Genomic DNA, 16,228 nt, shown 5'->3' on the forward strand with positions numbered 1-16,228 from the left:
CTCTGGCTCTCCCTTCAGGGCAGTGCAAGCGGTGCCATCAGGTCAGAGGGAACTGGATCCCCATAAAACCGGCTTCTTACATTTCTCACATTTCTCCACCTTGCCCTTGGTTACAGACACAGCGGACGCCTGCGACAGCAGCAGTTCTGTGCTGTCAGGATGCTCTGTTGGGACAGCTCTGGGATGTGGACGTGAAGGGTTTTCCAGCTTCACACTTGTGTTGGGAAGCTTTCCCCAGGCCAGGCCAGCATCACCCCCGGGACTGAACCTGCTCCCTCTGAGCCACATTACCCAACTGAAGGAACATACAAAGGTTGAAGCCTCCCTGACAGTGACACAGCGACCGGGGCGAGCACGGCTGGACCAGCGTGAAAACACAGAACAGGGCAAGACTGGGAGGCACAGGGGATGGAACTAAAGAGCCTGTCATTAAATTAAAACCTGAAATAGTAAAATCAGCAGCAACAAAAGGTGCTTTTACTGCCACCCATCACAACCCTCTTCCATTTCTGACCATACCTGCCTGAACTCATTGCTCGTCCACCGAGTGTGTTCCCATGGGATCAACTAAAAGTGTCAAACGACAGAAGTTAACCAATTTCATCTCAGTTCTTTGTGTAGGTCCCAGAGTTGAGTGTAATTTATGAAGTATCTCACCCTGTATAGTGACATTTTTACTAATTCCTATGGAGCCAGCTATACACACTGCATATGTACAGGTATTTTCATAAGGCATATAATATCTTTGCATTGAAAATAAATGAACATTAGTAAATTTAATTTAATATATACTTTCTTTGAGGTGTTTATGAAAATATTTTTTCTCTCTATTTTTGTATGTGACATGATAGAAATATTTCATGGGAAGTACAGGTTAATATATTTTATCTTTATAAAGGCATATACAACTTTGAGGCAGTGTTTCTGATGGACAGCAGAATTCCTAAAGACTTCGTATGTGCTTCTGTGTTTTGAAATCATATGAAATTGACTTTAAGAAGTAACTGGATTAAAAAAACGCACCAATGCACAGCCAGAGGCTGACAAGTAAAACTAATACGTAGCCACATGAACAATATATTTATATAGTTAATATATTTTTTCAAGATGATCGGTACTAACATAGAGTATTTTACATTTGGCACTACTGTTTGCCATTGGTCCAGCAATTGGCAAAAAAATTTGTTTCCTATGTATAAATCTGTTTGAACATTAGATCTGGCTAGACATATTTACTATTTATAAAAAAATAGTTAGACAGTAAGCTCACGTTGAATAACTAGGTCTACTGTGTTCTGGAAACTCTTCAGGAGTAACACAGCCTTCTCGTGTTCCATATGTACAAAACTGTGTCCGTTTGCCTGCAAGACAAACACAAAGGAGGTTCTATTTAGCATCGTCATTTTGGCAGAGCAAAGGGATATGTGGAGATTAAAACCAAGGCTACAATAAATAATGATCATATCATACAATAAATAATAACCATACGATGGTTTCCTGCACACGACAGTTGGACTGTGCCCTTAAGACAACACATCTCTCTCATCCTGCATTGGACAGATGCTGCACCCCTGCTTAAAGCCTCAGGGATGCTTCCCAACTTAAATTACTCAGTGACCCTTTGAAATTCCACCTATTTTCTGAAGGAGCAATGACCCTGGATGTGAGAGGTTCAAACGCTGCGAAACCCAAAGGAGGTTAATGCCACCAGAACATATTGCTGAGTGCAAAGGCAGGTTCCAGCTGAGACACGCTGCATATACAGAGCGGAGAATGCACTGACTGAACTGTTCTGCTTCTGTGCTGATTCCCTCCCCAAAGACACCAGGAGAAACCTTCAACTATTACAGAAACAACAGCCCCATGGAAGAACTACTGTAGAAGATGCTTATTACACACACCCAGACCACTACACATGGGTATCTTGGCCACCACACAACTGTACTACACCCTACAACCCAGGGAAGACACTTCCCAAGCCCCCCAGCCCACCGTCAGCACAAGCAGCATACGGGACAAGCAGCACAAAGTGGCTGCAGAGCCAAGATCCTCCCCTTGGCGCAGGGGCTGCAGAAGGATGCTCCGTGGCCTCTCACTGCATTAAAGGATAAAGCTCCAAGAAACAGGAATACAGATTTCAGGCAGGAAGAGTTTCAGACGTTCACTTGTGTGCCCAAGCTAAGCAATCATTGGCATTCACAGTTGGAGGTCATCTCAGGCTCTGGTGTCATTCAGGGAGACACTGAAGTTTCCGAGTGTTCGCCACACAGCTCACTGGGATCTGCACTGCTCATTCAGAAATAGAAACAGAAATCAAAGACGCTGCAGACAGCCTAAGGCCAGGCAGCTCTGCCCTTGTCCCTTCTCCTTGTCAAGCTGCAGTGAGGGGTGTGGGGAAACCTTGTGCAAGCTCAGCTTTAGCTAACAGAGAAACTTCATTTCCACAAGAAAAGCTGCTGGAGGAAGTGGGCTGTGGGAGGCACACGTCCAGAGACATGGCAGCGGTCCACAGCCAGAGGGATTTGTGATTTACCAGATAAATGAATGGTAACTGGAATAAATGGTCACTCCTGCTGGGGTCTCACATTCCCCACAAAATATACTGAGAAATCCCCATCTACTGTTACACATTGAGCTATCCCATCCCTGGCAGTGCTCAAGGCCAGGTTGGACACAGGGGCTTGGAGCAAGCTGCTCCAGTGGAAGGTGTCCCTGCCCGTGGCAGGGGTTGGAGCTGGATGAGCTTTAAGCTCCCTTCCAACACAAACCAGGCTGGGGTTCTGTGATTATTTAGTTCTAATTCTTAGGCAGGAAGAATGGATTTTAGCTGAACATGGAGCCACCATAACAAGATTTCTGAGAACTGAAGGGCAGCCTTTAACACAGTGGCAGAATTGTATGACACAGCTGAGAGAGCTGCTCTCTGCTTGCTGACAGCCGCAGCAGCCATACAGCCATGTTCCTCCTTGAAAGTCATCCACTAAAACTGCCGCTAATTCAACAGCAGCAAAACAATTATTACTTATCAAATAAATAAGTGAAGAGCTTATGGCACAGGAGGGGAAGACACAACAGTTTTGCTCCCCCAGGATCCCCGTGGGACCATGAGCTTCTGGACATTTACTGACAAGAACGTTCTCCCTGCAGAAGACACACAGCTGCTTGTCTCTCAGAAACAGGCTTTGGGCAAAACTGTGCTTACGGATGACAGTTTCTTACGGGTAAGTCCACCCAAGGAGTGTCAAACCTTTTGCTTTTTAAATCTTCCTTCCCTCATCTACCAAAACTGCATGGGGAGACACGTAACTGCACAACAGAAACATCATTGCTTCTCCTGACAGCATCCTGCGAAGCAGAGTCCTTCATGTGAATGTTCGAAGAACTCCCCCTTGCAGCCCTGGGCCCATAATACCTGTCCATATTTTACCTACACCTTGACTCAATGGAATTCAATGTGTGGGAGCACAGACGTGGCGGTGTTCCAGTGACTGTGACATCGGGGATACCAGCCATGGAGACACACAAAGGCACCAGCCAGGAACCTGGTGGGAAAGGGTCAGACAGACATACTGGGGGAGAGAGTCCATAGGATGAAGGTCTGTGTGACAGGAGAAGCAGATCACAGGGCAGATTGCATGAAGATGGGGGGCCGAGGCTGAGGAAACACAGGGAGATGGTGGCTCTGAGTCCCAGCAGAAACTGGGACCTCCTCCTCAGCCAGGACTGATAACACAGAACCCTGTCTCTGGTAGGGGAGGGTCTCATGAGATAAAAACAAACAGAGGTGATGGCCATGGTGGAAAACTGGGGTGAAGAGATGCCACTGAGTATTACTAATTTCAGGCTCTTACTGCCCAAAGAACGGGATACGTTCACAGCTACAGGCACCGCTTGTGTTTGAGAAGTAAAATAGCTTCATCACAGTTATGGGTTTTGTCTGTTAATTCCTCCGTGAGATTAATGGCCCTTTTACTTGCCGCAATATAAATCAACACCTGGTAATAGGTATTATGCATGGGCAGAAGTAATTGCAAGTAAAAGGAAAATGCTCTTGCCAGAGCATCTGGAACGACGATGATGAATGAGGAGCTGAGGCTGAGCTGCGAGCTGATGAGAGGGACTGAGAGTGCAAAGTCAAACTTCACAAGTGTAAGGGATGAATAAATCAGGAGAGTGAGATCTGCTCCCCTCAGACCACGCAGCAGTACCTTAAATAAACATATGTAAATGCTCCTGGTTCAGGGACACATGCTGAGACATGAGAAATCCCAGCTCCTGATGGCCTGTGTCCATCAGAAGTCACCCTCTCACCTTATTTGGCTGTTGCTTTTTAACATCTTTTGCTCTTGGCATATTTTTGCTTCTGTTTCTAAGCTCAGCTTTCAATACAGCACCATCTCTAGCCAATTTTGTACTTCATTTAGCTTAGTTATTTATCTCACAGGTGTTGAGCATCCTGACAAACGTGAGTTGCCTATTGCAGAGCTCAGAGCTGGTCACTCCTGCAGTGCCCCTGCTGGGTAGGAGGGAGAGAAGGAGGGAGAGAGGCTACTGAGGATGTTTTCTATACAGACAGCCATTAATTTCAGTGAATGAGGAGCCCTGAAAGCTGTGTGCAGGAATAGCCTGTCTTTCTCTTTAAAAAGTTCACTGGAATACAGGAAACATTTGTTACAAACAACAGAACAAAAAGTGGAGACTTTTCTGTCAATCCCACAGCTGCTTCCATGATCCAGCAGTGGATCCTTTTCCTGCAATGGCATTCACAAATGCTGAGGCAGCAAGAGAGAGGCAAAACTATTGCCAGTTACTATTCTGTCAAAACCAGTCAATACTTGCCAACACAGACAATTGCCAATATAGTCAAAATGTGAATATAGAGCTCCCTACACCAGTGCAAAGGTGAAAACTGGAGACACATCTGCTCTGTCACAGACTCCTCCTTGTGACACTGCCCATGAAGCTCCTCTCTCCCTGCACCTTCTTCTAAATCGTGTCACCGGGGCCAGTCCTGTGCCTCTTTTTCACACCCTCAGTTTCTTTCAAACAGCTTTATTCCTTCCTTCTGAGAGCAGCTTTCACAAGCACTGTAACACTGTTATAAATCAGCATTAAAGTACCAGGGTAACAAAACCAGCAGTTAACTTGTGCTGAAAGCCATGTCATTGTACGTGTAAGATGCAAAGACTGAGTTCAGTGACAAAGCTTGATTTAAATCCACCCCTACCTGGAGGATCTTGTCGCCAGGCTGGAGCAGGCTGGATGCTGGTCCGTCAGGCTGAACCCTAGTAACAAAGATACCCTATAAGTCAGAAGTAACAGAGGTTAGGATGCTATCACCAAGAACTACTTCCCAAAATACAGGTGTCTCCCTACGTGCTGTCTGGGGCTTTACATATTCTGTCAGTGTTTTAAACATGAAACTCCATTAAATCTGTTCGTAATCAAATACTAGGGTAGGTTTGTAGCAGCTCTTCGTGACCGTCAGCGAGTTATCACCTGAGAGGGGCCTGGGACAAGGGCCTGTAGGGACAGGCCAAGGGGAATGGCTTTAACCTGGCCAGAGGGGAGACTGAGATGAGCTCTTAGGCAGAAGCTCTTCCCTGTGAGGGTGCTGAGGCGCTGGCCCAGGGTGCCCAGAGAAGCTGTGGCTGCCCCATCCCTGGCAGTGTTCAAGGCCAGGTTGGACACAGGGGCTTGGAGCAAGCTGCTCCAGTGGAAGGGGTCCCTGCCCGTGGCAGGGGTTGGAGCTGGAGGAGCTTTAGGGTCCCTTCCAACACATCGATCATTTGAAACTGAGATTCCATGTCACAAAATGATGTCCAATATGAACAGGGCAAAAGTAACAGAGTTACCAGGAGGATAATTAAAATGGAGCAAGCATTAATTAATAGAATGATAAGGTACCACAATCTATAAAGCAATATGTGCTTAATTTACTTTAAAAAGTTTAAAACATTTTCTAAAAGCCAGTCTTGATATTCAGCCCTTGAGATACTCAGTGCAATGCTCTGCAGGACTGTCAGTCCAAGGTCTGAGCCATGAATGACTTTGAATGGGGTAAAATTATGAAGTGATAAAGGATATTTCTGGATTAGTTTTCAGTATTTCAGTAAAATGCATTAAGAAAATCCCAAATCAAACATTGAGTTCCTCAATGGTGAACACATCTGAAGTATTCCCCTGCAGCTCAGGCAGTCCTGCACTTGTGCGTCCTCCTCAGTGTCCCTCTGCTGTGCTCATCCTGCTGCAATGTTTCAGAGTGACAGCATATAAACCCCTTTATAATTATTAATTTCTTCAACATAACCACCCCATCACTCCCGTAGTGCACAGATTTGCATTTCTGCTACAGGTAAAATGAAGCCCATCTACAGGTGTTGATGCACTGAGCTTGTTACTGGTGCAGGCACATTCACAAGGGGATGCAGACTCTGCTTTAGTAGTTTAGGCAAGTGACGGACAGTGGAAGCACAGCTTAAGTCAAGCATCGTACAGTAAAGACACAGTGATGTTCTAAAGTGTTAATTCTGGTTTGCAGCCTCAAAGGAGGACACAAAAATGAGTGTTTTAAGGGAGAACTGTTAAAATACCCAATAGTTGTGTATGTTAAATGCAACTATTCTTGAAGGTCAGACCGGGGATTGTCAGTGACAATTTGCAAGGAGTTCAGGTTGTGTCAGACTGGCACTTCTAAGGAAATAATTTTTCCAATTTGCAGGCAGATCTCAAATATTTGCAGAGGTGAAAAGCCAGTTTTGTTGTCATCCTTTGCCAAAAACTCTCAGTGTTTATGGAAGTTATGACAGCCTCTTCACACTGAATCCAGTATTGTTAGAGAGTACGAACTCTGTGTTCAACTGAGATGTACCCTTACACTTGTTATTCCACAAACTCCAGTCTGTACTGCTCAGAACAGGTCTGAGAGTCCACGTCCTGCTCCTACAGCCCTGTGTAGCTGATAATCTCCAGTTGTGTTTTTATAGGCACCCACATGATTTCTGCTTTGATTCTCTCTTCTTCATCAACCAGGGAAAAAGCAAATACTCTCCTAACAAAAAAAAAGTCAACTATGGAGAAAATTCTTTCAAATATCACAACAGAAGTGCAGAAAAATTTCACCCACATTGTGTCTGTCTCCACATGCGACTCGAAAGCAAGGAGCATTTAGAGAGAAATGTGTAAGTAACTTACCTTATCGGAAGGTTTGAACGGATTTCCTTGTCCGCTTATTCCACCGCTGATACTAAAACCAAGGCCAGGATTCTTCTCTATCCTCACACAAAACTAGGTTAAGAAGACATGGCAAGGTAAGTCAATGACAACATTCCAGCCTATCCAAACAGCAGCATCTTCTTCACATATATCCATTGCATAGAACCACAGTCTGGTTTGGGTTGGAAGGGGCCTTAAAGCTCATTCAGTTCCAACCCTTTGCCATGGGCAGGGACACCTTCCACTAGAGCAGGCTGCTCAAGCCCCATCCAACCTGGCCTTGACCATTAATCTCACCGCTGATGAGACGAGCTGACCCTCTCAGAAGCTGCTCTGCACAATGCAGTAAAACTCAGCAGAATACCGTTATAACCTGAACGTATCTGCATGGTTTTAGCATGCTGCAGTGACACCGTAATATTCACAGTGCTGCATGCATTTTTTGGATATATTTCAAAATTTTGTTTTCAAGGATTAAAAAAACCTTTAGTTTTGTGAGAAGAGTTCACATTGGCCAACTGATTGATTTAAACACTGGGATAAATCTGTCAGTGATGCTTCATCACATGTGCAGCATCCCCCAGTACTATGCTTGTGTCAAACCCAAGGGATAAGTACTTTGGAGCTTAGGGCCACAGCCTGCACTGAGCACCAACCTTTCCAAGTGCCTTACTCCAGGAAACAGTGCTGAATCTCATCTTCTAGTCAGGAAGACTCTAATGGCATTAGGTAATTGAATACAAGATACAAATTACTTCAGTATAGCTTCTAATGACTACTCATTGAGCCAGCCTCAGCACGTACTCAAGCCATACAAGCAATTGCTTTGGAATCCCAATGCAATACTTAATACAGGCAGCTACTATGTGGATTGATCAACCCTTTACTCAAGGGAAAGGTTTACTGACGATTCTGCACCGCATTCTGCAAATGTGGTCCCTCCAACAGTTACTGCAAGCATTAACGCCAAATATAATGGGGATAGGACCACTTAATGAAGAAACTCAGCAGCACACGATGTTGACTGGGAGCACTGGAGCTACAGCTGGGCTTTCCTAGGGCCAAGCTGGAGCAGCCAACACAGATCTGAGATCAGGGTCTTGCCAGGCGTGCTGCACCGACAGCGCTCAACTGAGTCACTGGAGAATCATCAGAAATTGCAAGTTAGCTCGGTGTGACCCAGGATGTCAGCTCTGATCAGGAACTTCAGTGCCAAGGTGCATTGCTTGCTCAATCCAGAAAGAAAATACTGGGGAAGAGGATAGAGCCGCTCATCCACCTCCAGCTCAGCCACCCCCCAATGCCACCCTGTGTTTCTCCCTGTTCCTGCTGCACACAGGGCAGAAGAACCCCCACAAAGCATTGTCAAAGCATTACTTTGCAGCCCCACAACCTCACCTGCTCCTGGTACGCCTCTGTGCTTCTCTGGCCCTTGGTTTGGATTAAGCATCGCCCCGTCTGAGGTGCCCGAGAGCTCTGCGAGGAGGGAATCTGGATGGGCAGCGGCGGCTGGTACTGCTGGATGGTGACTTTGTTCATGTTCCCCTCGTACTGCTGCTCGCGGCTCCGATGCTGAAGGCTTTGGGATCCCATGAGAGTCTGGATATGGCTACCTGCCTGTGGGTAACGTAACCCGTTAGGCCAGAAATTCAGGAAGCTGAAAAGAAGCAATTATTACAACTTGCAGAGTCAAGTAAAAGCAAACCTCTTAAATCCTCTCAGAGGTTTGCCTTTTGACCACGGCTGGAAACCACCGTGATTAAAAGCAGCAAGGACATGCCTGTTGCATTTAGTGTCCCTGGGGTTTAAGGGAAATCAGCCACATACAGGATGCTTTAGAAACAGAAAACACTGGTTTGATCTCACGGCATGATATGCTTCTGCTCAGGATGTTTTGTGAACTGAAAACATTTAATAGATTGATGTAGGGTGGATTATCCATCACAGCACACTCTGAAGACACTGGGATGGGATATTTTCCCTGAGGATAGTCTGGATCAGATTGATAACACAAATACAGCGTTGTGCCAGCACTGTGCACTGAGCAGAGACAGTGTAACCAGTTACATCCCCTGGCTGCTCCTAGGAACAAATGAGGCTTTTACAAACCACAACTAATCAAGTCATCAAATTTATATGATAAGATCTACTGATCAGAAGCTCCAGTACTTTGTAAGTGTAAGTCAAATGCTGATGTACATTGACTGGGTCTTTTGATGCTCTCAGGAAAACAGAGGAGAAGACACAGCGGTGCCTCAGAGGAAGACGTCCATTTCAAATACAAGAAAAGTTGTGCTTCTTCACTGAAAAGCCTCAGATATTCTTAATCCGCTTCAAAGACCTCTGTACTGAACAGCAGATGCTGGAAGTGAATGGGAAAGGGCCTCCAGCCTCTTGGTGGTGGCTAACAGAAACACTCCCAGGTCAGGAAGGGAGAGAAAGGGTGACTTGGACTCTCCTGTATGTCCCAGTTCTGAGACAGGCGCCTTGCCCCAGTTCCATAGCACAGGCTCTTTCTGCACCCGTCGAGGCCACTGCAGCCCATGCTGGGATCTCCACGTTTGCACAGCTTCAGCCTCCACATGGGCTGCTGCAATCTGCAGCCTCACCCCGCACAGTCCTGTCCTACCCATCCCCACGCCTGCACTGCTCCTCCTGGAGCGCCATCGCCCGCAGCCAGGCTGCTGGTCTGAGGTCTGTTCATTTGCCGTCTGCGTTCTCACCCTCCACCATCCCTTTTTACACAGGAAGTGATTTCCAAGTGCCCTTTTGGAGAGCCCCCACCACACTTCTACCCTTTCCCTTTTGACAGAGGAGCAGCTAACTCAGAACACAGCAGATTTAGCCAGGCAGGTACCTGGCATCTGTCCTGTTGATATGGCAGAAAAAGTCATTTTCCAGGAAGCAGAAATACTGCCGTGAGCAACGCTCAGAATTCATTTTCTCCCTCCTGTTAACAGACTTTGAAGAGCTCCTGTCACTGCTTCTTCTGCATTCACACTGTGGCTCTTGCTGGAAGCCACCTCCCTTGGAATGGGAATTATTCTGCAGAAAAACATCTATTATGCAGGCTGCTCCCCCAAATTCATCTGTATTCCTTAACATCCACCACAGAAGTTAATTACTTTCAGCTCAGTGTCCAATATTTACAGTGTAGTTGAAGTAGCTGACAAGGGATGGAACAATGGATTACTCCATGAGTTAAGCAGATTTCAGTACCATTATGCAACGTTTGTACTTACCACATCTGAGCAGTGAGATACTGAAATTTGCAGAATGAAACAGAACCTGCAGTTTCTTATCATAGTAACAGCAGTGATGTACAAATGGAAGATACAGACTGAGTTAGACTGTGTGAATGGATAAAGGCAGGGTTTATCCCAATATGCCAGTGAAGACGAGCAGTGCCTCCTCTTAAATTTCTTACCCTAGTTTCTTGTGTATCAGAAGATAAAGAAACTATTCAAATAACTTGGCTGCCAGAGGCAGCTCCAGCAATATCAGTTGCTCTGCTCTTCCTTCTCATCCCTGGCCAGTGCCTGGGGAGGAATGTTTGGGATTCTCTGGGTGCAATGGCTTCAGTCTCCCATCTTCAAGCAATTCTTTTGTCCATCTCTTGTCTCTGCTTTTGTGTGAAGGCAAAGGCTGCTGCTTCCAAAATGGTCTTGGATACAAAGATGTGAGGCCAATAGGAAGATATTTGCCTCCTCAGTGCTGACAGTTAATTACACCACAGAAGTTACTCGTGTGCACATTGTGCCTTTCATAATGGTTTTGTTCACTCATAAGACTCTTCCTCAGGAATGAGCAGGACCAGTCTCCGTATAGATAATGCTCAATGTAATGATCACTGCTTACATGTGCAGTTCCACCTTGTAAAGCTGATTGTGAACTCAGGTCAGTTTGCTAAGATCCTCCATTCCAGAGCATCTCGAAATGGCAGTTTCCAGTCGATGAGCAGAGCCAAGCTGGGGCCGGGAGAGAGCAGCCAGTGTTTTCATGGAAGCAGGCCAGATCCAAGCACTGACATCTAATATTTACCACCACGAGGTACTTGAAATTAGGCCCCTTTCTAGTCAGTTTATCAGCAAATGAAGTGCGCCCAGGATGTCCCGGGGAAAATGGCTGTGCCCAGGCGCTGGGCTGGCCTCCATCTAACACATTCATCTTGTGTTGTGAACTGGAGAATGGAATTGAAATGAAACGTTTGAGTGAAGGCTTCGCAGGCCAAGAGGGAGCTGACAGCTCTCTGACACGTGCAGGAATACACCTGCCAAACCCATGTGCCCGTACCGCAGATAGAGATGTAACCACTAGCATGTGCACCGAATACAGAAACAGGGAGCAGGCATGAAGACATCATCCTTAAATCATAGAATCATAAAATCAACCAGGTTGCAGAAGACCTTCAAGATCAGGCCCAACCTTCACCCCAGCGCTGCCAAGGCCACCCCTAACCCATGGCACCGAGGCCTCGTCTCCACGGGCTGTGAACCCTTGCAGGAATGGTGCCTGCAGCCCTGCCCTGGGCAGCCTGTGCCAATGCCTGAGCACCCTCTGGGGCAGGAATTGTTCCTCAGCTCCATCTAAACCTGCCCTGGTGCAGCTTGAGGCCGGTTCCTCTTGTCCCATCCCTTGTTCCTTGGCAGCAGAGCCCAGCCCCTCCTGGCTCCATCCTTCATCTAGGTATTAGGTGCTCACATGTTGTTCTGTGGATAACAATTTCCGGAGAGTTCTCATGGCGTTAGGGGACACCCGTGTCCAGAACACAAGGCAGCTGAATCACCATGATTATTGCTTTAAGCTTTGAAACAAAAATACGCGTTTCCCAAACCTCATTAACCTGTTCTGCTCCTGCCAGCGATGTGCTGGGCGAAGAGGACAAGCACAGCCAGGTCAGAGGGCTGCTCGTGTGCTTACCTTCTTGGTGACGGTGTCTGGGGGCACGTCCCGCCGGCCCAGCGGGTAGGGGTTCCACTGGCTGCTCACGGACACCTCCTCCTGCCCGTTGTCCAGAATGCTGCTCTGCTGCGATGGGGTCTGTTGCAGAAATGGTAGGGCAGCCTTTAGTCACGGGGCACACCATGACAGAAAACACTCTCTTCGTATTTATTTCAGTAACCAACCCAGTTAAACTGCAACACGCTATTGCTAGCGCGGCATCCTCTTAAATTCTCACAATATTTCATTAACAATCTTTTGTGGGACTTTCTGCAAGCAGAAGATCTTGAAAGATATATAAGAGAAGTAATGAGAATAATGAATGATGAGAGAGAAGAGAAACTTAATTCAATGTAACTCATTATTTCAAAGAAACAAATGGTGGCAAAGTTCCTTAAATTTAAATGTGCAGTCTGCCATTAATATCCAAATTAGAACTTTCTTACAGGTCATTCAGGTACCAAAACCCTTTTAATTAAGTATTTGCCACCAAGATAAATTATATGCTTACAGTTTCTTCAGAAAACATTCCTTACCGGCAATACTGACCTTGGGACTACTCTCACCTCATGTATGCTCTGTGCATCCTGTGTGTGCTGTGACCTCTCTCTAGGCTATGGCTGGTGTTGTTCTAAGGTAACAGGGTATCATCTATATGATATTAACTAGTAACTAAATGCTGTCCTGGCTATGAATGGACATAACACACATTGAAAGTTTCCTAAATGAGCTTGGGACTTTCATTAATATTCTCCACTGTTCTCTCCTTTTATATACTATTCTTCTTTTTCCCCTGGTTATTTTATCCTGTTTCCAGTACTTTTTAGGACACATGTACTCTTTCTGTCCCACCCTGACTTTGTTTCCTGTCTCTTTCTCCACCATCAGTGGAGATTTTGCTACCATGGGAAGGGCTTTTTGTGCTAGACTTTCCAAAATGCCAGCACTGCACTACCACCAACAGCACTTCACCCTGGGTAGTGCTTATTCAGTTAACGGCTCTTTCAGCTCTGATTAACGGTAATCTGCAAAGGAAAAAGAGTTTGCTCTTCCCCACTGTTGTTCAGGCAACTTCTCCTTCATCTCGTATTAAAAAAAATCAAGAAACACTTCCTTAGGTGGCTGAAGACCAAATGAAACTGTTGCTTTGAAATAGTAAAGCTGATATCTGGTCACTTAAGAAATTTATAATGCAAGCTTCAAAATCCTTCCAAAGTAAATAGAAGTGAATTGTGATTTAAATCATGCTCCTCAGAGGTTAAGTTAAAAAAAAAATATCGACCAATTTTTAAAATCAAAGAAAATTTTCATTATAATTCTGTCATCATTCGAAAAGTCTTATGAAAAGATCAAGAAAACGTGATTTTCCTTATATTAAAAACACTAGAAAAAACCTTTCCTCTGTTGAAGCTGCAAGACCTCCCTGTAGAGCTTTCTGTAGACATGTTAGAAATGGAAAGAGGAGAGCAGGCTCAGCACCCTTCCTATGGGTTATCCCTCATGGCTCAACAAGCTGGTCCCAGTGCCCTGCTCTCTTGGATAGCACAACACCCTAATTTGGGTCCAGAGCTGTAGGCTGGTGTGTAGACATGGATGGAACCTGCCTTTATGGCTCCAAGTCCCTCCCAACACAGCTAAACCTTTCCTGGAGAGCTGCCGGGGTCAGCCCAGGACATGCTGAGCCCTCTTTGTCCACAGACCAGAATGTGGGTCTTTGTGCCTCATGGATCAGCCATTCTGCCTTGTTTGCTGCCCATCCCCATGTAACCAACCAGGTCCATCATCCGAGACCAGGGCAGCAAGCAGCTCCGAAAAAGTACGATTGCAGAAATCTCTGCTCTGAGGAGTAGCAAAAAGGAATGACAAAGGCCGGGAATCATCTCTGTGCTGCGTCATCCCTTCAGTCATCCACACAGCCAGGTGGAATGACGTGAGTTTATAACATGTGGAAGGTGCCTCCCCATGCAGAGACATGGAGTTAATGAGACAGCTTCCTATGGGTTTACTCCTATGTGACCATACACTCATAGAATGGTTTGGGTTGGAAGGGACTTTAAGATCATCCAGTTCCAACTCCTGCCACAGGCAGAGACACCTTCCACTAGAGCAGGTTGCTCCAAGCCCCATCCAACCTGGCCTATATATGTGCATATGCTCATTATTCCTAAAGGGAGTTGGTACTGTACCCTTCTGGGGATGAAAAACCCATAAACCTTAAGAAGAATCATGAGACGGATGCCAAAAATGGAAATAATTCCTCTGCAAAGCGTTTCTTTTGTCACTGCAGATAATGCTGGGCTGGTTTTATAAGCAACTGACTCATCTGCAGAGGTGAGTTTGCACTCAGAATGGATAAAGAGAAACACAAGAGGCTGCTTTCTGCTTGCTTAATAAATAGGAAAGTTCTGTGATAACAGGCTTTTCTTTTGCTTTTCTGCAGTAAAATGAATTTGTCTATTTGCAATAGTACTCATCTGCAAGCTGCAAACAAACTACATATCTGGTAAGTTTAGAAGGAGGTAAAAAGCAGCAGTTCAAATATTTTATACATGGAGTAGAATCAATGTAATAAATTCTCTCAATATAAGCAATTGCTATATCTGATTTCCTGATGCTGACAATTAGACGTCACTCATTACTCTCTTGAATCTAGGCCACAAGAAGGAGGAAGAAGAGGTAAATATTAAGGTGCTGTGGCCTGGATTCATTAAGAAATGCAAATTCCTTAGAACATGTGAAGGAATAAAATGAAACGATATTAAACATTCACATTATACAGTTCACAATAATTTTCCACCACTTTCCAAACAGTACAGTAAGAGAATACACCCCCTTCATGCAGTTCAGCATCTTATATGGGTATGTAGCAATGCTAATGAAACAAAGCAGAATAAATCATTTAAGCCCACACCCCAAAACTTGTCATGAATTTCCTTAGACATCCATATATTAGAATTTCCTTAGACACCCATATATTAGTATCCATATTCATCTACAGCCTGAAATTCTTGAAGTGCCATAAAATACCTTATTCCTAAATGTGTGTAGGAAACAGAACATTCTTTGGAGCTGATGTCAAACACACTTCTTGCAAGGACTTGTGACAAGGATTAGCGTATACCCAAGTAGACAAACAAACTCTTTGAAGGAAAAAAAACAGTACGAGCAACACTGCAAAGCTGCCTGTGTCCAAACACACACACATCTACCACGGTCCAGATTTGACCTACACGGCATCAGCTGAACAACAGAGAAGGACACACTAACATCAGGACTTGTTTAAACCCAGGGACAGCTGAATGGGAGGTGTAAATGGAGGTAAGGGTGTGTGGAAAGTAGGCTACAGGAGAAAGCTGACAGTGAGCTCGGCGTGCGTGTGCTTTAACCTCTCACAGCTCTCCCTGGAAATCCGGCGCTTAGTCCTGTATCACTAAGCTAAGCAGGGCTAAGGACTGTCCTCAGGCCAAGCAGCACAATCCGGTTACCTTGCTGCCGTTAAACTATCTCATTCTTCTAAACAGACCTGGATCTAAACCCTTAAATCGGGCACCGGAGCCCTCCTTTAGGAATTTCTGGCTGGCTCCAGAGCCCATCCCGGCCAGGGCCATCCTGGGAGGTGCCAGCTGGCCAGGGCCACCCCAGCCTGAGGCCAGCCCTGCAATTCACAGTGCAGATGACAGCCCTGCAGCGCCTGGCTCTGTGCTCTGCTGCCCTTTAACTACCCACAGAGAAGCTGCTCATTTGTCCCAACTGCTGCTGCTGCAGTGGCAGTCCTCCGCCATCGCATGCAATCCCAGTGCTGCCACCGAGCTGCTGCAGGGACTCCAGCGCAGCCATATGTGCCACAGAGCAACATCCCAGCATCTCCTCTTGATACTCTTGACAATCCTTCAGCTGTGTCCCCCTCTGCCTTGACATCTGTGCTCTTCCCACTGAATACTTCTTAAGTCATAGAATAGAACCCCAGACTGGTTTGAGTTGAAGGGATCTTAAAGGTCACCCAGTTCCAAGCCCTGCCATGGGCAGAGATACTTTGCACTAGAGCAGCTTGATCCAAGCTCCGTCCAGCCTG

The 16,228-nt window shown here is 45.8% G+C and overlaps 1 protein-coding gene across 4 annotated transcripts in view; it reads right to left on the reverse strand.

Annotated features, from left to right (window-relative positions):
- Positions 1–1,253: 1,253 nt before the first annotated feature.
- Positions 1,254–16,228, reverse strand: part of LRRC7 (leucine rich repeat containing 7) — a gene marked incomplete at its 3' end in the record, with an annotated part of 94,702 nt that continues 79,727 nt past the window's right edge. For 3 of the 4 annotated variants that reach the window (XM_080623261.1, XM_080623260.1, XM_080623259.1), the window contains 5 exons: positions 12,136–12,255; positions 8,614–8,832; positions 7,195–7,287; positions 5,228–5,302; positions 1,254–1,361 (listed from right to left, as the gene is read on the reverse strand). In XM_080623261.1, coding sequence (XP_080479387.1) covers positions 1,254–1,361; positions 5,228–5,302; positions 7,195–7,287; positions 8,614–8,832; positions 12,136–12,255 — 615 coding nt within the window. The remainder of the gene's footprint in view (positions 1,362–5,227; positions 5,303–7,194; positions 7,288–8,613; positions 8,833–12,135; positions 12,256–16,228) is intronic. The other variant, XM_080623262.1, reaches the window with a different exon arrangement.

The sequence above is a fragment of the Psittacula echo genome (genome assembly GCF_963264785.1).
Source record: "Psittacula echo genome assembly, chromosome: 7".
Taxonomy (NCBI): Eukaryota; Metazoa; Chordata; class Aves; order Psittaciformes; family Psittacidae; genus Psittacula; species Psittacula echo.